The sequence below is a fragment of the Brachyistius frenatus genome, unplaced genomic scaffold, assembly GCF_029030835.1.
Source record: "Brachyistius frenatus isolate BFR_SWC_R1_liver_20210118 unplaced genomic scaffold, ASM2903083v1 Contig_23, whole genome shotgun sequence".
NCBI lineage: Eukaryota > Metazoa > Chordata > Actinopteri > Embiotocidae > Brachyistius > Brachyistius frenatus.
In genome coordinates this window covers 539164-561255 of record NW_027210622.1, presented here as the reverse complement: position 1 = coordinate 561255, position 22092 = coordinate 539164, and the positions used below count along the sequence as shown (strand labels likewise).

The window sequence follows — 22092 nt, the reverse complement described above, 5'->3', positions numbered from 1 at the left end:
TTATTTTTATCCTGGTACAATATCCGGATCCATATTGCATGTGAGATGTCCATTGGGTCTTACATCAATGTATTAATGTAACTTTGGGATCATTTTTGGAGAATGTCGCGTTAAAATGTTTTGTTGTTAGTCCTCATTGATATGACCAAGGTATGCAAAATCTTGAGGAAAGAAAGAAGCAAACAAAATATTTCTGTTTTTGCTTTGGGTTTGTTTCATCAAATACAGTAAATAGACATAAATGTGACAAACAGACACTCTCGGATATAAAAATATATCACTTATAACAATAAATAATAATAATAATAAAAACCTTCGAGTCATGTCTCTGTCATAGTTGAAAAAAAAAAAAAAAAGCCAATCAGTGTCCTGCTGTGAACCTCCTGACACTTTACACACAGAGCGCCTCCGAGTCATGTGGTCACATGTGTCAGTCACGTGAGCCGATAGGGCGGAAGGGAGTTTGCGCAAACAACAGCAGTAACAGCGGAGGTGCCCGGATGCATTTCGCCGTGACAGCAGCAACAGCACCAGCCACAGTTAAATAACTGCACGCTATTAGTTTTAGCCGTATCCTTCACCTGTTTATTGTGTTTTTAAGCCCAATGGCTGCGACAGGACCGCAGGACTCCTCTGGTAACGTAGTGCCAACATCTAATTCACCTTCGCTGCTTTCCACCACTCCTTTGACCTTATACAAGTTCTGGTTGTTTTGCTTCTTAATACGCTGTCTTGTTGTTGTTGTTTTTTTGCTCAATTTAAAATAGTTGTTTGGCTTTCTTCTGGTGTCTCAGCCGGTCCTGTATTTCTGCCCGGTCATCAGGTCGGACAGTAACTTCAAATGTGTTTTTCCCTAACAGATTTTTCAACACTGCATTAATGCTCGGATGACTATTTACTTTAATCCTTATTGACAAAGTTGGATTTTCATGTGTTAATAATGACTGTCTGGCAGCACAATGTGGATGGATGTGTACTGTACAAGCAGAAAAAAACACAACAGAAAGGGCATTAAAGCCTTTAAATGATCTCGGCCGAGCACAGCAGCAGAAACTGGTAAATGCCAGGTAGAGATGAACATTTAGTTATTCTTCTTGTAAAAATGCTGCTTATCAAAACGGATTGTGCGCCTATAGAGATTCAGTCATTTTACAAAAGTAAAAATGCAAAAATGTTTGTTGATTTCCATTCAACAAACATTTTCTTTTTGAAATGTTTGTTTAATGTGAAGTAGAGCAGAAGAGAAATACATTACAGCTCTAATGATTAGCAGACAATATATCAGTTATAGGTTTATCAATTAGTTGTTTGAGTCTTCAAAGTGAAAAGATTCATTGTTTCTGGCTTCTTAAATGTGATGATGTGTTGCTTTTATCTATTTTATTAATTACTTTTATTTATGATCTATTATATAATTCATTGATTACCTTTGGATTTTGGTCTGTTGGTTGGATCAAACAAAACATTTGATGATATTTCTTTTGGATATTTTGAACGTGTATTTGGCATTGGTCTCTGTTTTCTCACATTTATAGATGAAGTGAATGGTTGATTAATCTTGAAAATAATGAACAGGTCAATAAAAATTTTAAATAATTCTTAATTGTAGCACTTTTGGTGAGTTTAGGAGGTTTACCTTCATCTGCACGTATTTCTGACTATAAGTACGAGATTAGTAGCATCTAAATCAGGCGACTTCACGATAGTACTGATTGTGGAAACCGTCCCTTAAGTCTCAGGGGTCGCAGTGGTTGTGTGATCACTTTGTCAGAAGGAGACTGTCGTATCGACTCTTTCCCATGAAGAGTCAGATGCTGCATCATCACCACCAGCCCCCATTTAGCACATCTACTGAATCAAATGTCCAAACTCTTTTATGCATACAATCGCTGTATGTATTTTCTTTCAGTGCGGTGCAGGATTTTTGAATTGACTCTCAAAGTTTTTTAACCTCGCGAGAAGTAGTTTGACAAGTAAGTGAGTAAGTAACTGAAGTAACTTATTGTTAGCTTAAGCTTTTAAGAAGGTAAGACGTGTCAGAAAACACTTAAGAAATCCACTGTGTAGACTTGGGCTAAAAGAAATTTGCTGTATGAATACCATGGCATTATGTTTTCACTTCCTCTGTCTATCCCATTCTTGTGACCGGGATATCTCAGAAACACCTTTAAGGAATTTCTTCTAATTTGGCGCAAACATTCACTTAGCCTTATGGATAAAACTATTACTTTTTGGTATTTAAAGGTTACTGTCACAAAAAAAAAAAAAAATTGGCCAGAATTCAAACAGCAATTATGACAAAATTTCACACAATTGTCTCGTAGGATGACATTTTGAAAGCATGACATTTTATTTCCAACATGTCAAAGGACAACACCACTGCAGCATCATCATGTTCTACACAGATACTTTTCTGTCTATTATTCATACGCACAACTCAGAAACAGAAGGCAAGATTGTGACTATATTTCACATTTGGTCAGATACTGAATTGGTGACGCTCATCTTGGGTGTCCACCTTGAAACTGTGCTGATTGTAAAGATCTTCTGTGCTATCATGGCTACAACTTTTTGTTATGTCAGAATGAACTTTATTGGCTAAGCATGTAATACACGGAATTTAACTCTGTTTTTGTGTTTGTTTCAATGAATTTACACACTAATGAAATAGATATCGAGCAGAAGAACAACAAAGCTCAAAGTCATGTCAAATTAATTTTGACTGGTTTACGGAAGCATACAGCTGTTAGGCTGTACAAAATATCCCATTTTACCTGCAAATAATTCCAAACATGGTTATCAGTTAGCTTCTTTTTTTTTGCTCCCGATGCTTCCTTGAACTTTGGTATAAGTAGACGTTTTGGACTCTCAACCTGTGTGTGGCCTTTTGCTGTGGACGTCCAGACAAGATCTAAGCACCGATTAGATTCGTTGGCAGATTTCCAGTTACAGTAAGTGTTTTGATTGACAGACAAGTGCCTACATTAGTGTGTCTGCGGGCGCTCCACAGGCGACGGTGAACCAGTGGAGCCGGATATTTTCATGGATTTGTTCAGCTTGAGCGACTTGGTGTCATAGTGTCAAACGTGGTGGCACGATCAGTGGCCAGCGCCCATTATTGTTTCTCTGACTGCAATCTGTCGTGACGATTGACACACTCGTCTGATCAAAGATATGACAGAGTCTTGCACCTATTGTCTGCATGAACCGTTAAGTGGTCACATTCTTTCAGCTACTTTTCATTCCTCTGCACCGAGGCACGCAACCCCCGCCATTAAAACCAGCAACACGACGTCGGCCTCATTTGTAGTGGCGTTAATAAGAATGCTGTTAATCTTTGCTAATTGTGACGAAGCAAAGTTTTCAGATGGCTGTTTGTTTTTTAACTTTAGGAGTTGGAGAATCCCGCAGGTTAACAGCAGGTGTTGGTTAATACAGGAAGTGATCGCTTTGAATATGGCTTTGGTTAACTGCAGGGAACCACATGTGGTGATTCTGAAAACAGTTGATTTCCTGAAGTAAGATAAGTTAAGACTTAAACTCAATTGCCAATATAAACAATTTTGCTAAATTACTCTTCCAGATTAGGTCCTTAACTTCACTACCAGTTTAAATCTTTATAAAAAAAACTATTTATTCTCAGTGGAATTTCAAGATTAGGCCCAATTTGTAATTTGGGTGTTGTGTATGGTATTATCATCAAAATGTCTTTTAATTTCTGTCTTTAATTTGTTTTTATAATGTTTTTATTTATTAGTTTATGATTGTCGGATTTGCTTATTTCTATCTGTCTGAAGTTGTGCAACACATATGTTGTCCTTTTTGTTCAAGTAGCCACAACCTTACAACATAAAATATTGGAAAACCTGCAAATTACAAAACGGCAGAATAAAGTGTGACCTAAATTCGGAGTTTGTTACTCTCGTGACACAATTCTCTGTGTGATGTTAATCTGCTGACTCTTCATCCTGTTTATTAGTGCTGACTAATATTGAATACTGGTAGTGTTTTTTTGCTCCCATTTCACTTCTCATTTCCATGGGACCACTCTGCTAAGCTGGTGATCTGTTCTGCTGACTTACTGTGTCTTTTGAGTTCAGGTTCATCCTGATTCAGCAGTCTGTGGTCTTTCCCATGCTAATTTTGAGTAATAACTTCAATAAATGTCCTATTCCAGTCTGACAACATTAAGCATATACTCTATAATGAGAGAGTGAACAAAATGAGGGACCTCATTCTTAGTTTTTTTTCTTTAAAGCAGCGAGCTCAAGCAAACCAAGAACATATGACAAGTATTAAGTATGATTAGCCTGCTTTGTGGATTTCCTTTGAAATGTTGTAGCTGTACAGACCTGACACACTGACCAGCCTTGTTTCTAACCTTAAAGCGTGCGCTCTGTTGTCCAGTTCAGTCACACTCTCTGGCTTACACTTATCAGGTTAGATTGGCAGTCTCTCCATCTTTCTGTGTCTCTTTAACTTTTTGGTTTTCTCTAATCCTAGATTTCAATGTGTAATCTTTTTAACATAAATCCATAGCAGTGCTCTGTCCAAAGCATGCATTGTTTGCACAAAGTAATTATTAGTATAAAGACTGGACTGTTACATTAGGATCTGCAGTGCTCTCATCGTCCCCTTCAGTCACAGGATTTTTATTAAGATTTTATCAAGAAGAAAATATTTAAACTGTTGTATTCTATGAATCTTGACATGGATTGTTTGTGTCATTTTAGGATTTAAGAAATTAAATCATATATTCATGTTTTAATCACCTCATCTGTGCCTGTGGCCTGAGAATAAACCTCATGCATACAGTCCCATATGAGTCAGTAATTATAAAACTCAACCAAATCAGATTAGACAATAAGTAAATAGACACCAGAGCATTGAACCATTTTATATCATGCTTGTGTAATTTCAACTGAAAAACTCAAATACCTCTGACTGTTATAAATCAGTAAAACCATCACAACATTTTGTTCAGTATAGCCAGTGGAAAGTTGTTAGAAAAATTACTCTGAGGCTTGGTTCAAAATCAAACATATCGGACATTTATTCTTGCAAGAAGGAGCAAATACATGCACCCTCAAAGAGAGGTGTCCAGCATTGCTCCCAGATCTCCTCCTTGGGGCAGCTTTTATACAGTGTGACAAACAGTTGACAGTCATCCCCATTTCCTCTGTATATCTGATTTTGTAGATAGTACCGAGTGAGGTACATAACATGTACATAAAAAGGAAAAAAACAAAAACCAGAAGAATCATCATGAGGAAAATCATATTAATCACACAATTGTTGTTGCACAAGGGGGTGGTGGTTCAGTCATCAAACAAAGGGTCGCTCTAAGGCCGCAGGGTCCTATCCTCCTGAATGGATGCCATGTGATGCTGTCTGGAGCCATTTTAGCTGTACTGTCCATTCACAGATATACTAAAAAATAAACTCACCAGAAACTAAACCGCGTGAGTGTTGTTAGTTTCTTCACTGGTTTGAAACAAGTACCCCTATTGATATCACCTCCCTTTGTAACCCAACTTCACCACAGGGGAATGCTGGCTTACTTAATCAGGTATGTCCGTGTTATGTGGTTCAGGCAAAGGTCTCATCCTTCTGCAATGGCTGAGGTGTATTCGGACCCGTTCAGCACTCCGCACCTATATATTGATTACACACCATGACAAGGCACTTTTCTAGACCATAAAACACTGACTCATGCCGTGAGGCTTCACAACACTTTCAGAGATGGATACAGGTTTGAGGTTGTATGTATGTACAGTCAGCAATCCCAAAAATGTATGACAATGTTTCTGAAAAGAGAATTTTGCTACTGTCTGTTTAAGTCAGACTTTTTGAAAAAAAAAAGTATTTTTGTAATTTGTCACAAAACTTTGAATGTTTAAACCATCAGATTTTAAAATGTTTGAGTAGTTTGTAAAGCCATATGTTGTAAATGCTTGGTTTATTATAGATACCATCCCTCCTGTTGAGACATGGTTTATCCCACGGCTCAAAAGGGCCTCATATCTATACAAACGTTTTTGGGAGTATCAGCTTGCCTTCCTGTCATCTCCATAAATCATCGTCTTTTTGTTGTGCTTTATTTCCCTTCCCTCTCATTTTTATTTTCTGCATTCTCTTTTTCCTTCTTTTTTTCTCTCCTTCTCCCTTTCCAACCCCTTTCTCCTGTTCTCTGCCTCTGTCAGCCATGCCCTTGCTTCTTTTAAACCTTCTTTTTGTTCTTTTTTTTAATTTCCCCCATACTTGCTCTCTATCTTCTGTCAACTCTCTACATGTTGTCGCTGTTAGTTTTCCCTTGAATCTGTGTTTCTTTTCCCATTTTTTTCCAAATATTTTATGTTATCCGCACCTTTTGAGTGCATGCATTTTACGTCTCCCTCCAGAGGTATCTCTTCAATCTTATTACAGCATGACCCCATTTTTGCTATCTGTGAGCCAACCAGTTTGTATGGAGTTCACCCAAGCAACTGGTCTTTATACAGTGTACCGTTAGGTTTCGGCCCTCCTTTACTCTGTAGGACACTCACAGTATCTAATTATTTATTTATTTATTTAAATTTTCTTATAGTTCCCTGTCGGTCCCTGACCTATTTCCGAAGTCCCTGACTTGGTTATCTGTAGGTCCCTGACCTATTTTTGCGCGCGCGACTTTTAGTTTACCTAGTCTACTCAGACTCTTTAGTTTATATAGTCTACTCAGACTCTTTAGTAGGTCCCTGACCTTACTCTTTAGATCAAAACAACAACAAAAGAAGTTGTCTTACCCGGGTGTCCGATGTTTTGATGGTGAATCAGCCTTTCTCTGGGATCCCATCACTTGTCCTCTCTCCAGTCAGTCCTGGTCTCACCAATGTCCAAACTCTTTTAATGACGAATTAGGAAAGTGTGGAACAGCGATTCTCCTCGCTCAGATTTTCCTTTTTGTTCATGTGGTGCATGCGCAGTCGGAGCAGTGTATTGCTTACATGATCACAAATTTTGGGATGAAAGCAAATATCCGCAGTGGGGTCCACACGCACCCAGTGGACTTGGTCAGATGATGGAATTTGCGACACAAAGATCCTTCACGAATTGGCCTTAATGTATCAAAACCTCTTAATATCACTTTCAAAGATATTGTCATCATACTCATTATTTATTTGTAGGAAATATCTCAGCTTTTAGCTCTCATGCCTAGAAACTATGATGAGTTAACTCTGTAACCTCATATGTGCTCTCCACAGTTTCTGATCTTAAATTTTCAAACCCAGTCGGGCAAGACTTCTCCAATTTCTCAGCTCTGAACCATCCCAGGAATCTGTCTCACTTCGTCTGCTGCAGTGTATAGATATCAGCAGTAACTAGCCATTTACTGTCACTGGTTGAAATACATTTCTACACCGAAGACTCGTAGTTTCATCTGGAACTTTCTGATTCTTTTCTATATTTAAAGAGGAAGAAAGAAATAAGAAAGTATTACTCCTCTCTGAATTTAATAATATAAGTTTAGCGTTGTTTTTAGAATTTATTAACACTCTTAACGACAACCATAAGAAACCGATAGTGTCACTTTAGGGGACAACCCTTGGCGTCATTTATTTCCATGAGTCCCTGTAGCTTTGGACTTGAAAGGGTTAAATCGCAGGTGTTGCAGGGTTCAGTTTCAGTGCCAGAGGGGACAGAGAGACTTAAAGCTGCAGACAAAGAGGAGGTGTCAAACTGAGGTGAAAGTTCAGGCTCAGGCACACATGGTGCAGACAGGAAGCTGTTGGTCTGAATCAGTCAGAGGAAGATTGAGTCACGTTTTGCAGGAAATGCCTGGACTTTAGGAAAAGCATCACGTGATGGTCGCGCTTTCCTTCACAACCAGTTGTTGTAGTCACAGCTGTGGGACAGCACTGGACTCTTGTCCTGTTGCTCTTCTCTGTGGTTTGCAAGAACACTTTATGACCCTGAACATTTTATTAATCATCATTAAAGGTTTTATTCACAAGTATTGAAGCTTAACTCGGATGTTTAGCATCTTAGTTCGCCATGTTAACATGTCTTAAGTAACAAAAGGTAAAAAATAAAGCACACAGTACATCTGAGGTTGGGGCTGGACAAAATAAAATATCACAGTCTTTGTGACCAAATGCTTTGATTTTAAATCTTTGACAAGATTTAAAATGCTTACTCAATGAGATTTTTAATAAATCAATAACAAAAACTCCTATAAGTTAGATTTCATTACAGTCTGTCCAGTAGTTCACTTAAAATAATTGTTGTTGATATTTTTATTCTGGGCCAACAGAACAGACTATTATGACCACTCTTAACTGAAATGTTAATAAAATGTAACATTGGCATCGAGGCACAGAAACCATTTCACACAACAACAGCTATAATTTCCTGGACGAAACCCTGAAAGCAGAACTAACTCTGAGCCCGGGTGGGTCTGCCTTATTTATCAAATACCCGTTTTAATGAGGTGTTAAACAGTCCAGGCAATGTCAGTTGTGATGATGAGGGAGGGCAGTGAAGCAAATTTAGAAGTTTTTTGTGGTTTTGTCTTGATAATATTGTGTGAATGAAGACAGTCAGAACTACCTCATTACATTATTTTGTTGACCAAAACCTACAATTTCTCTCATCTGACATCATATTATTCACCGATACAGCTAATATTGGGCAGTTGATTAGCCCGGGTGAGTTTATTAACCGCGCTCCAGTATTGACGAACAGGACTCAGTTAACCTGAACTTCAGGGAGACTGTGGGTCACTCGGATAGACTCTCGGTCTGTTCATCAGTTGTATTTGTCTGGTAAAAGATTAGTCAAGAGCTGTTTATCATTTTTACTGATATTAAGTTCACAGAAAACTTAGAGCAAAAATAACGCTGGGAAAATGAACCTTCTTATTTTTTTCCTGTCCCTCAGATCGAGGACTGTTTCCCTCAGCGATGCGTTACAGCTCCACAGATGGCAGTGGCGAGTATGACCAACAGCGTAACAGCCATGACAACAACTACAACAACCACAGGTTTCCCACGACAACAGCAGGTCACTGGGTCAGGGCTGATCAGGAAGAGGAGGCTATTCGCAGAAAGCTGAAATATTTCTTCATGAGCCCTTGCGATAAATATCATGCCAAGGGCCGCAAGCCCTTTAAACTGATCCTGCAGCTGCTCAAGATCATTATTGTCACAGCTCAGGTGCGTCATCTTACATCTCAATACTGTTTTGACTACAACGTTAACACCTCAGGGTTTTTCTTTATCCTCACTCCTCCTCATCCTGACATATCTCTCACTCTTTTCTCACCTTTCTCTTTGACCTGTAACACTTTGTTTTTTCTTACACTCTTTGCTGCAGTTAGTGCTGTTTGGCCTCAGTAACCAGGTGGTGGTGACCTTCAAGGAGGAGAACACTATGACCTTCAAGCACCTCTTCCTCAAAGACTACGACGAGTCCACAGATGACTCCTTTGATGTTTACACACAGCAGGACGTGAACGACCACATCTTCTATGCTGTGGAGCAGGTGAGCTCTCTTCAGTGGAGAAGCTACTTAAAAATCTGAACTCACTTATCAAAACAATCTTCCAGTTTCTAATTCGCATTCAGCTGTTTGGAGAGGTTAAGCAAAGTCATATTCAGATTGCACACGTGCAGTGAGGAATTGTCTAAAATTCTTTCACTCTTTATTATGCTTGTTAAAAAATTTAAGGAAATAAATTACATGATTAACATGTCTTCAATCTCTTCATCTTCAATCTTATAGGCCTAATTGGACCTCACAATTATAACATGGGATCAAAAATGAGCTTTGTTAAGTCTAAACCTAATGGTTTATGGCAGTGGTTTTCAACTTGTGTGTCGAAACCCCAAAATTGGTCTCAGGGTGATTTTGAATGTGTTGCATTTGTGTGTAAAAAAGAAAAGTTGATGGGGGTGGAACTTATATTTTGATTTCTACAGAATTTCTGCTGCTAGTTGATTGCTGTCGGTGTTCTTATGACAGTAACGACCAAAACTTGTATTTATTTAATTCCACATAACTCTGCCTTTTTATTCCATATAGATCAATTTTGATTATTAACAGTTACAGGAGGTCAGAAATACAGCGCTCTTCTGCTCCTGTTCTGCCACATCTATTTAAATGTCACAGCCGAATGGTTTGTAGTATCAACAAGACTAAAAGACACGTTCAGGGGACATTAATGTCACTGTAATTTGTTGACATGATGTTGGCACCGAAGGAAAAGTCAGGTCTTCACCAGACTATGAAGTTGTGTGTTAAATGCACAATGCATTAATCTGTGTTTAACTCAATTCATAAAGGGACACGCACACATTTCCTCCACAGTATCTGGCCTTACCAGAGACCACAGTGGGGCGCTACGCTTACGTGTACGATGTTGGTGTGAATGGCAGCGCGCTCTCCCTCTGCCAGCAGTACTACAAGAAGGGAAGCATCGACCCAGCCAACGACACCTTCAGTATAGACCCACGAGTCATTACAGGTACGTGAGTGACACTGCACAGTGCGAGAGAGACCGTGATGGCCTGGGATTTGACAATGCTAACAGCGCCTGGAGTTGTCCTCAGCTCTGTGTGCTGCTAATGTGTGAACTTGTTCTCAGTGTGACAAACTGTGAAAAAAAAGATTATATTTAATTGTGCCGGCTGCAGCACATGTGAGCAACACGGAAAAGGTGTCATGTACAATTGTTGTATGTCAATTATTTCTTTCTAGAATTGAATGTAGGTTATTTGTCACGTCATTTAAAATAGCATTTGGGCCCTTGTATCTTACATGGTTCAGCTGATAACTTTGTCAAAGGCACTGAACAACACAAGTTCCTGCTTCTTTTTTTACAGTAATACAAAAATAAGAAAAATGGGTGGTTAGTACAGAGGGTGACCTAATGAGGCAAGAATTTTCTATAAGGGTTCTTTGTGCATAGCTTGCATAAATGTTAGAGGTCAGAGGTCAGCTTGAGCACTTCTGTAACTTCAGAAAGAAACGTCTGAGTAGGAGGAATATCTGAAAATCCTCTTACAACTTTTAGAGTGAGTCTGTTCTCAACTAATGTGCTACAAATTGTTTAAACATATTTTTAATTAAAATAACTAACTAGCAATAAACGGTTACATTCCCAGAGTCTTTTGATGCTTTTATATCACTTATTACTGAGATATTAAAGAGAAAAAATAATATGCTATATATATTTTACCTCATAACATGCAGAACTAATCACATTTTTGGAACAATCAACTTCACACAGCCAAAGAAAAAGATGACAGACACCCTGTTTGCAACTTTAAAACACAGTAATTTATTTTAAAAACTCCAAAGTGGAACTAAAGTGACAACATGACCCAAACAGGGACGCAGTAGTCAGCAGGCTCCCAGAGAGGGAGACCACAGAAGAGGCAAACAGGCTCATATATCCTCCCATTCAGGTGAGCCCAATCCTTCAATCGAATGGGAGGAACCAAGAAAGCAGGATGAACCTGAAAAGGGAAGAACACTACCAGACACAGGGGAAAAGAAAAAGACCAAGCAAAGCAAATGATCTCCTGCCCCACATGAAGAGAGAGAACAGATATTCACAGAAGGGGAGGGATGGTCACATCATAAACACTTAAAATGTCTTTATATCCGCTTATAACTACATTATAGTCTGTTATAAACCATTTATGAAATGTAAGATAGGGTGTAAAAATGCTACATGGGTGGCTATTACTCTTCATCACCGGCATATTTGTACCTGTAACCTTATGTTATACACATCATCCCAGTCAGAGATGTTGCATGCTCTGAGAGTTTCCTACTTCCTCATATCAATGTGTTTTTGTGTTAAAGAGGAAGTAAGATCAACAGAGGAAAAAACACAATTTAAAAATCTTTTTTCACCTCATATCACATGTAATGTTTGTGAAACACTAATAATTCTGACAAGACTTCATTCTTGATTTTACAAAAAAAAACCTTTTTACCTTTTTTTTTTTTTTTTTTAAAGATTGCATGTCCTTATTTTCTCAACATGACTATTGATTCTTCACTATCTCCAGATTGTGTAGGCGTGAACCCGCTGTCGGCCCCCCCGAGTCTGCTCGACAGAAGCTACAAGAACTTTACGCTCAAGTACCACAAGTAAGGCTTCATTTTTCACATGGCTGCAGCTTCTCCTCGTTTGGCCTCCTTTGATTATCTAATGCAGTATCTGATGAAGATATTCAACAAGTCACTTATCTCTGCTGCACACACACACACACACACACACACACACACACACACACACACACACACACACACACACACACACACACACACACACACACAAAGCAGGTATTCAAGAACACTGACAAAAACCACACACACACACATGCATTGCTTACTGCTTCTGGTGTGTGTGTTTCTGGTCATTTTTGGTCACTATGGTAACAACCTTGCTTTTGTATTTGTTTCTTTCTATCTGTTTGTTTTTCTTTTTTTTCAAGGCTGATCAATGTTACCATAGAGTTCCAGCTGAAGGCAATCAATATCCAGACGATCATCAACAATGAGATCCCAGACTGCTACACTTTTTACATAACAGTGAGTGAAACACTGAGTGTCATGCTTGATCCACAGGTAGTGGACAACAGGTTGGTCAGAGACAGCCTTGTTTTTATGTGTATTTGTGTTTCATTTATCATAATGGGAGTCAATATGACTTTTCTGTTGGTCAAGTCATTATATTAGTTATTCTTAGATGGTAAATTACTACATTTATATACATTTAGTTTAGACGTTTTGGTACTTCCAACACAGTCAGTCTCATCTTCAGAGATCTTACTCTCAACACTGATCCTGCTGATCCTTGTTGAAGGATACTCATTAATCAGAAAGAGTGACTTTCCTAAGGGAACATGAAACATAGCACAGATCAAAATTACATTCATATATCCAACATCTTGAACAAGTCAAACTCTCACACTTCAGCCTGCATTCCATTTCATCCCACATTTTCATTCTCTGAAATACTATTCTTATTAAGGGGCAGATTCAGAGGATATGAATTGTGTGTTGGTCTTTTCTCTCTTAGATAGTTCTGGACAACAAGGCTCACAGTGGCAGGGTGAAGATCTGGTTACAAAACCAGGCATCAATAAAGGACTGTAAAGACCCGAGCGTCTCTGGACACGGTGAGACACCAGATTACTGGACGGTTGGCAGAAAAGACAAGAGAGCAACAGAAAACATCTCACAGAAACACTGCAGCGGTGGCGTGGAGGCAAAACATGTTAACGTTAAAGAACATGCGGAAATCAATGTTAAAAGTTGCTTGCACTTAGAATTACTGAACAGACAGGAAATATCAATACGTGATGTTATTTATACACCAGGACTTAGCAGTAAAGGCATGCTGCAGCCATAATGAATTGAAAAACACTTACAGCTGTGTTTGTTTTTAAACTTTTCAACCTCCAGCTGAGAACTACACACGTGTAACGTTTGATGTCGCTGTGGCTCTGGTGTGCATGCTGTCACTGCTGCTGTGTAGTCGCTCCATACTGCGAGGCGTCATGCTGCAACAGGTGAGGAAAGTGTGTTACAATCAAAGTGAAATATACAACAGAATGAGAGCTTTGGCTTACAGCAGTACAGTCATCAGTTCACGCAAAATCATGCTTTGTTAAGAATGCAGATTTACAATCAAGGGAAACGGTGACTAAAAAGTCTGAAAGCTGGTATAATAATGCCTTGTTTCACAGTAATAGTTATCAGACTGAGGATATTGTGATTTTTAAAATGATTGTGTGTGTTTAATTTACAGTTGATAAAGCTTTTACTGCATTTACCCCTCATTTTTCAAGTTTGGCTCATTCCTCATTCTGTCTTCATTCTTCAGGAGTTTGTGCACTTCTTCCGGGAGACTCTGCATCGTAAAGTGTGCTGGGCAGATCGGCTTGAGTTTATTAACGGCTGGTTTATTCTCCTCATCATCAGTGACATCCTCACCATCACTGGCAGTATCATCAAAATCGGCATTGAGTGCAAGGTCTAATATCAGCTGTAGTTTTTATTGTTGGTACACAATGTTTAACATACACTAAATGTTCTCAATACCCTCATTTAAAATCTTTAGAACGGAGAAATCATGCTATGTGTTTGTTGTCAAGCTTGTATCTTTTCTCCCGACAGGAAATGTCCTCCTATGACCTCTGTGGCATCCTCTTAGGGACCTCCACCCTCTTGGTTTGGGTGGGAGTCATTCGCTACCTCACGTTCTTCCAGAAGTACAATGTAAGTCACACATACTTCTGATAATACTTCTCGCTGCTGGGTAACAAAAAGGTCCTCTTAAATAATAATACATAAAATTAATTTGGTTTACCTCGTGTCCCATTCTGTAGATCCTGATCGTCACACTTCGAGCAGCTTTCCCCAATGTGATTCGCTTCTGCTGCTGCGTGGCCGTCATCTATCTGGGTTACTGCTTCTGTGGCTGGATCGTCCTGGGACCGTACCATGTCAAGGTGAATAAGACTGGGAATCTCTTAGACATAAATTGGATCATTTACTGTTAATTGTGTTTCTGTTTTGACTTTCTTTTTTTTTTTCCTTTCACCCGTTTTAACATGACTTGTTTTTAAACCTTTACATTTGCATTTAAATTGAAAATGGAAAATGTATCAGTCTTTGTAAGATTTACAGAACACACTGAAGATGATTTGTCTGATTTTAGCCATTTAAATGCCATTCTGCTGATATTTTTTTTCTTTGCTCATTAAATCATTGAAAAAAAAAATTTATTCACAAAGTGAGCTGCACTTTTTCAGTTCAGCGCTATACAGTGATTTTTATTTTCTCAACAATCCTCACCTTTTGTTTCTTGAACATGCAGATATTTCATTCGAATACATTCAGGTTGTAAATTATTTTAGGCTCTAATATAATCTGTGCAGTTTTAAAATCCAGTCCAGGCAGCTTAAATACAAAACCAGGTTTCAGCAGAGAAGATTTTCCCCATTTTAAATACCCGAGGTGCCACAGACGACACCTGGAAGACCCTGCCTCCTGTGAGTTAAAGCTTTACTTACAGTGTAACCTCTTTCAGCTCACCTCCATTTCTTTCCTTTACAGTTCCGCTCTCTGTCCATGGTGTCGGAGTGTCTGTTCTCCCTCATTAACGGCGACGACATGTTCGTGACGTTCTCAGAGATGCAGGAGAGCAGTACTCTGGTGTGGGTGTTCAGCCAAGTTTATCTGTACTCCTTCATCTCCCTCTTCATCTACATGGTGCTGTCTCTGTTCATCGCTCTCATCACAGGAGCTTACGAGACCATCAAGGTGGGAAATTACTGCACTTAAAAAGGCCCCTCCACCAACTTTACACATCGAGATTAGTTCACATTCCTCACAATGAGGAGAATTAGTCTGTGAAAACATTTGCAAAATGTTTTCTGCGGCAAGGACCACAGTAAAAAACCCTGTTATTACACTTTAGAATCCAAAGTGAAAAATAGAAGATATAAATAACAGTGATATATTTTCATTGATTTCCACAGCACCAAACCCAAGAATCTTTTCACATCACAGACCTGCATGCCTTCATAGCAGAGTGTACAGATGCACCGAGTTCTGGGAAGTTCAGGGGTCTGGAGACGTCGCTTTGCTGCTCCTTCTGCTGCTGTGACCGGTGAGTGTTTCTTTTATGACCCACAGAAAGGTCAATAACATAATCCCCAGAATTAAGGCATAGCCAGTATCTTTCTTTAAATACACGTGACTCTAAAATGAATGTTGAAAACAAAAAAAATAACAGTCGCAAAGGGAATGATGGGCCGGTCAATCAGTCGACTGTCGAACCTTTGCATACACCTTAATCAAAGACCAAAACTAATAGGAACAAAGCTACAAACACCTTAAACATACTGTAAAGAAATAACAAAAACAGCAAGTTAGATTGGTCACAATTTAGTCGGCTGCTGCCACTGAGGACAGAGAGACGAGACAGAGGGGGACCTAATATAATTATTTTTTTTAAATGCTCATTGTGGCCAGCAGAGGAACCATTTAACAGTCAATAACCAACTCATCAGCTGGGTCAATTAAAAACAGTCAGTAACAGTAATAGAAACACAATAAAAGATGTGATGTGAGCTACATGGTTACATCAAGTAACAAACACTTAATAAAAAACAGCTTAGAAACACAGGCTTGTTTCTAACTTGAGCACAAATGTTTTTTGTGTTAGAAAAAAACTATTAAATCAAACATTTAGAAATTCAACTATAGTCAAAGCATAAAACCAGGTATAATTGGACATATGGATCATCCAGTAACCATAATGACTGTAACGTCCCCGGCTTCTTTACAGCAGAGGACTTTTGTTGCATTTCACAAAATTTCCTGTCTGCATCTCTGATGTCAGTTTTTTTTTATAAAAGCAAGGTCTGTAAGTATTTTGAGGTAGAGTGAGTTAGACCAACATCATGCAGCATGTCTCTGTTAATACTTTTATTTATTTTATTTTTTTAATAATTTTCTTCTGTAAATATCTTTAAAGATATATTTCTGTAAATAGCACCATTAAGACACTTTAAATAGGAGTATGGGAGATATCACAATTGTAGAAAATCATTGAATGAGCCAGCTTCCTTTGATTTCCTTCAGAACAACGACATATGAAGATGCCCTGCTGGTGAACTGAAGTTGACCTGGATGACCTCAGAGGCCTCACTTGCCTCTCCTGCTGGCAAATGGCATACACTGCATTATTGAGGCCCAGTGTCTCTGTATAAACAAACGGTATCTGGGTCAAACCTCAGCACTGCTCAGAAGGGGGAGTCGCCATCGACTGGACCAGCGCTCTGTATAAGGAATATGTAGCAGCCATCTTCTTATTGGGCCTCTTGTTTTTCCTTGATGTTATGGAGAAGAAACTGTGGGCTGATAAAGGGCTGGACCTTTCTTCCATATAAACTGGGCTTCAGAACATCATGGACGACTAATTGGCAGGCATTTCTCTTGTTTCTAGTTTCTATTTAAAACAAAATCCAGTATTTTTTTAATGCACAGTGCTAAACCAACAAGAGGACCAGTTGTTAAGAGACCAAGTGACCACAAAGGCCATGATGACTGCAGTATTGCATAGTAGGTGCTCACTGCTTTTATTGTTTTTGTTTTCCTTTTATAGTATTTTACTACAGTTAACCCCTTGATAACGGGGCTTTTAAAATGAATCGTATTCAACAATATTTTCTTACACCCTATTCATTGATTTTACATCATATGATGTCTCTTGCACTCTAAATGCCTTTTTATTACTAATAAAACTGCTTGGTCTTTGACACTAGAAAATATTCTGGGACATTTGAACAGAAGGAGATAAAAATAACACTCGTAGTAGTGTTTTTGTTTTTGTTGTTGTTGTTTTTAGACAATCAAGGAGATGGTTTTCAATAAACACATCAGAAAACAGGACCACAAACAGACACACAATGAGATTTCAGAAGTGGAATCGACTTGTTTTCTCTGGAAGCTGCACACACAGGATAAAGTTCCAAATGTCGTCTTTAGCCGCGGCTCGACTACATCAGCATCATGTTGCCTTCAAACGTGGATCCTAGCTTAGTTTGAATTGCTGCACTTTGTTGCTGTAGTGAAGTGTGTGATGTGATATGTTGCATTTATCTCAGTATAATGATCCATATAATGGGAGGCACTCGCTCACTAATGAAGCACTCAGCTTTGCCTGTGGTTAGCTACTGCAAGACAAAGCTGTTCTGCAGACCCATGTGCATGTTTCTTTAATGATGCCAAAGTATTATCAAGAAACTAAGACTTTATCCATTAGAAGATAAAAATGTTGTCCCCACTCTCCATTTACAGACATCACTGATGGCCATTAACAAATTGCATCTGACTTGCTACAAGAGGGAAAAAAAAGGCTTGACTTGCTTTGTCGAATGGAGCTGGACTTTTTGGTAGATAGCAAAACAGATTATCGACACAGGAAACTGCTCTGTAATAATGTTGTCATAGTGACTCAATGCTTTTTTTTTTTTTTTTATTGTGTTTCTTGTCTTCATAAGGATGTCTAAAATGTTGCGCAGTGACTTGATCTTTTGGAAGAAGCTTGAATAATAATAATAATAATACCTTTTGTTTTTCTTTGTACTGCACAAAACGCACACTAGTTAAAGGAGTCTCACAGTGGGGCTTCAAAAGCAGAAATGATGTCTGGTCCAAACAGGAATGGGTTGATGAAGTGTAAGATTATAGTAATGTTTCGGTTGTCTCATACGCTGTATGATTGTCTCATTTGAGCTAAAAATATTTATGGATTTAGATGGCATGTATATATTATCTTGTATTATCAAGATGTACCTTTCTTCTGGTTTGATGTTTTATGGTGTCATGTTTTTATTGTTATGTGCAATTGAACCATAGTTGAGACATAATTGTGAGTTGTTATGATGTCATCTGCTCTGTGTCAAACATGTTGCCAAACTACTGATAGTAGTTTCCTGGGTGCTTTTGATATTAAAACTTAGTACTTGTATTATTGTATTGTGGCCTTGTTTCATCTCCAGTAACCTGATGAGTGTTGAAGTTCCACTGAAATTTCAACAGGGGGAGCAAGTAGTTCATGTGTCTGGACACTGATTCATGCAACACTGCACCAAAGCACTGGAAGTTTATTTGTTGTTCACAGGTGAAAAGGGCACATTGGGGATTTAAGAACAACTGTTATGAAACCCTGCCTATTTCTGTTGAGACGCTGCATCTGAGAGCTTCCACAGACAGTAAATTACAATTCTGGATGTTCTCTTTCTGAACCGCCCGATATGATGAGCTCCTTTCCTGACTGCTGAGCTTCCAAAGCGAGGCTTGGCAGCTGATGTAGCACATCTTTGCCTTCAACCCACTTAACCTAATATCATCATACATTATGTACTGCTCTGACGGTGCCTCCAGTAGGAGTGTGTGAGACAGACAGAAGGAGAGGTTTATCGTTTAATGCATCTCATTAACATGTTTCATTCATACTCCTGGAGGAGAAACTGTCATATTCACTGTTTGTCTCATGATGTGTGTCTATATGCACGAGTCCTTCACTCAGCCTGTGATGCAGGATGGAAGCTCAGAAGGAAAGAGCTTCTTCAATGAGCTACTAATGGTCTTATCAGTTGTACTGTCTGTGTGCTAATGTCAGGGGTGGTCCTTTGTTGATGCCAGTTTGAACTGAAATGTGGTCAACTTCATGGCCAAAGCGCCTCCGATCAAAAATACAGGCCTGCAGCAGCAAGCATCTCCTTTCCCTGCGGGCACCTGAGTTTTTGTTTGGTGCATCTGTGTGGGCTTGTAGAGTGTATGCAGCTGTCTTTACTATGAGGTGTTTGAGCAGATGGATGACCGGACCACAGTCAGAAACTGATTTAAAACAAGCCCGTCTATGAATAAAAGCCTTACAAGTTATCAGTCTATCCTAATTCTGTTAAGGATTTTTTTTTTACTGGAGCCCAGTGGGGAGCCACACCCTTGTGCAACAACATTATGAAGCAATCTGAAATGGATGGGCCGGATGTGTGGGGATTTAGTAGCTTTTTCAGCTCTGTGATATAATGATGGATGGCATTAGTGTCTAGTTTGGTCAAATACAAGGAGGGGCCTAAAATGGTTTACTGACATACTTCTGGTGGATCCATGGCCAAGAGCCAGCTGCCTGTGACAAGACTTTGGTTTTAGGAGTTTAGATTTATATCAATAAAAAAAAATAATTATCATCTAAAACAGCTTCTGGATGATACAGGTTTTTTTTTAATTTTTGTGTTGCGACTGCCTACTAACAATGGGGTTGAAGACAGTTTTGGGTTTTCCCCCTTGCTCTAGAACAGGGCCCCTTTTGCCGACTGGAAAGGCTGACAGGCTGCTGATGAAACAGCTGCCAGCGCCCTGTGAAGAGCAGGGATGGAGAGGCCGAGCTTATATACAGTCTACGGCTGAGACACATGACTCACTCTCTCTTCATTGAGGCGCATTGAGAACGTGTGCAGTGATAAGTCCGTGTGGCTGATGATTTCTGGTAAGCCTTCATTCCTCCCTTCACTTAGATTTATCTTTGCTGGGGCCGTTCTTTCTTCTCAACTCTGGGTTTTATTAGAGAAAACAACAGTCGATGTCAGATGTCTTAACCCATTCACTCTTCCTCTTTCTCTGGGAGTTGCTGTAGTCTTTGTGTGCCTCTCCCTTTTCACTGTTTTCTGTTGTGGAGCCTACAGCTGCAGCTCAAAGAAATAACATTCCACAAGAAAAAAGCATTCATCTCAGCTATTGTGGGCTTGTACCATCGGGAAGTGGACACTGCACTAAACTCTGAGGACAGGAAATGAACAATGTAAATCTTATCAACTTTCTTAGGGTATGTAGGATTCAGGAACCCCTTTATGCATTCAAAATGTGGGTGGAGGAAAATGGGGCTAAGAGTGTGTGGAGTATCACTGCCCTATTGGAGTTAGAGCTTCTGAAATTGTCATGGATAGATTCCCCAATCTTGGGAAACTCCTGTTTGATGACCTTGAATTGTAAAAACTGCCACAGATTAGAACAGTCCTGATTTCCATGTGAAACAACTCAAGGGCTGGTGATTAAACTCATACATAGTTACATACTGATTGAGAAGGACAACATGCAAGTTAAAACATCAAGAATTAAACTATAAAACCATACTTTTATGGTAAAAAAAAAAAAGGCAGAAGCACATTGTGCATAAGACCACTGCTCTCAATAAGACGAGACTTTATTCACAGTTAAGATGGCCTTTGTTGTTGAATCTAACTAATCTAACTAACTGTGTCATGCCTGTGCCAAAGACTACTTCATCTTGTTTTCCTGACTTCTGGATAGAGAATTTAAAACGGAGCAGGGTTATCTCAGCTCAGGCACTGTATGTGTTACAAACTAGAGGCAGGAGTTTTAAAGACTTTGACATTAACTAGTTGGTTACTGGACTAACATAATCGCATGTTTTTTTGACTGTAAGCCATACTAACAAAGTATCTCTGCCCCCGTGCTGGAAAGTAACAATGTAAATTTACTCGAGTAACTTGTGTAATAAAGTACAGTTTGGAAGTACTTCTACTTTACTCAAATATTATCTTGTGAATTACAACACATTGTCAAAGAACAACTAAGGGGTTTCCAAACTCCTTAGTCTCTATCTTACAAAAATCAGTGTATAGTTGGGGCCACATTTTAGATGTTAATGAAATGTTAACCAAACAGTGATTTTCCCTCTAAATTTGTTACGTGGTTTAATTTCAATAAATGTTTTAGAGATTCAATATTTCATCAAAAATATAAGAAAAAAAACTGAAAACGTATCGTTTGGATCAGAACCTTTTTTCTTCTTTACTCTCCCAGTGATCATCTGACGACCCTTCAGACCTATCTGCTCTCCCGATATATATATAACTTGATATCGTTCAAACTAGCTCCACCTGCAGCAGCTACAATAAGTATTAGCAGATTTTTAATGCATGGAGTATGGAGTATTGTTAAATTGTTGTATTGGTAGCCTACTTTTACTTAAATAAAAGATCTGAATACTTGTTCTGAAAACGTCTCTGTTGCCACAATACTGAATTTCCGGAGTATCCCTTCAACAACTTTGAACTGACTTCCTCTTTGACAATTGGGCTTGATAATATTTTTCTTATTCTTAAGGAACTTACAATAACTTTTTTTTTTTTTAACAATAATTCAATTTTGTTATTCTACTGTTTCCCTGTATCATTTTAGAATAAATAAAAACATGTCTCGCTAAAATAAAAACAAATCTGCATAACATCTACAACAGTTTTTTTTTTTTTTTTTAATCATCTCTTTCGCCCGTTTGGAATCTCCCGCGCCCCGCGAGAGATGGAGCGTGTTTGAATTTGACGTCACTCCTGCTTTGCATAACCACCGGTCTCGCGCCTTTGATTGGGTCGCTCATGAGATTTAATCTGCATTTTCTTTTATGAGCACCACGCTTCGCCTTCAGTCTGCAGCTGGACTCTTCGGTCACTCCCCCGCCCTCCGTCCACCCTTCATGAAGGAGAGAGAGAGAGAGAG

The 22092-nt window shown here is 38.9% G+C and overlaps 1 protein-coding gene across 1 annotated transcript; it reads left to right on the top strand.

Moving 5' to 3' along the window:
* The first annotated feature begins 476 nt into the window (after nucleotides 1-476).
* On the top strand, nucleotides 477-18538 carry mcoln1a (mucolipin TRP cation channel 1a). The gene is made up of 14 exons (XM_069697180.1): nucleotides 477-636; nucleotides 8959-9191; nucleotides 9352-9519; nucleotides 10345-10501; nucleotides 12057-12138; nucleotides 12486-12582; nucleotides 13073-13172; nucleotides 13459-13565; nucleotides 13880-14029; nucleotides 14173-14274; nucleotides 14385-14507; nucleotides 15115-15321; nucleotides 15540-15670; nucleotides 16648-18538. The coding sequence occupies exons 1-14, from the start codon at nucleotides 606-608 to the stop codon at nucleotides 16682-16684; spliced, it is 1725 nt and encodes a 574-aa protein (XP_069553281.1). The 5' UTR covers nucleotides 477-605; the 3' UTR covers nucleotides 16685-18538.
* Nucleotides 18539-22092: the final 3554 nt, after the last annotated feature.

Excerpts from the sequence above, each read along its gene's own strand:
- mcoln1a (XM_069697180.1), top strand. The coding sequence starts at position 606 with ATGGCTGCGACAGGACCGCAGGACTCCTCTG. Across the intron at positions 12,139-12,485 it reads TTTACGCTCAAGTACCACAA|GCTGATCAATGTTACCATAG; the intron begins GTAAGGCTTCAT and ends TTTTTTTTCAAG. Across the intron at positions 13,566-13,879 it reads GAGGCGTCATGCTGCAACAG|GAGTTTGTGCACTTCTTCCG; the intron begins GTGAGGAAAGTG and ends TTCATTCTTCAG.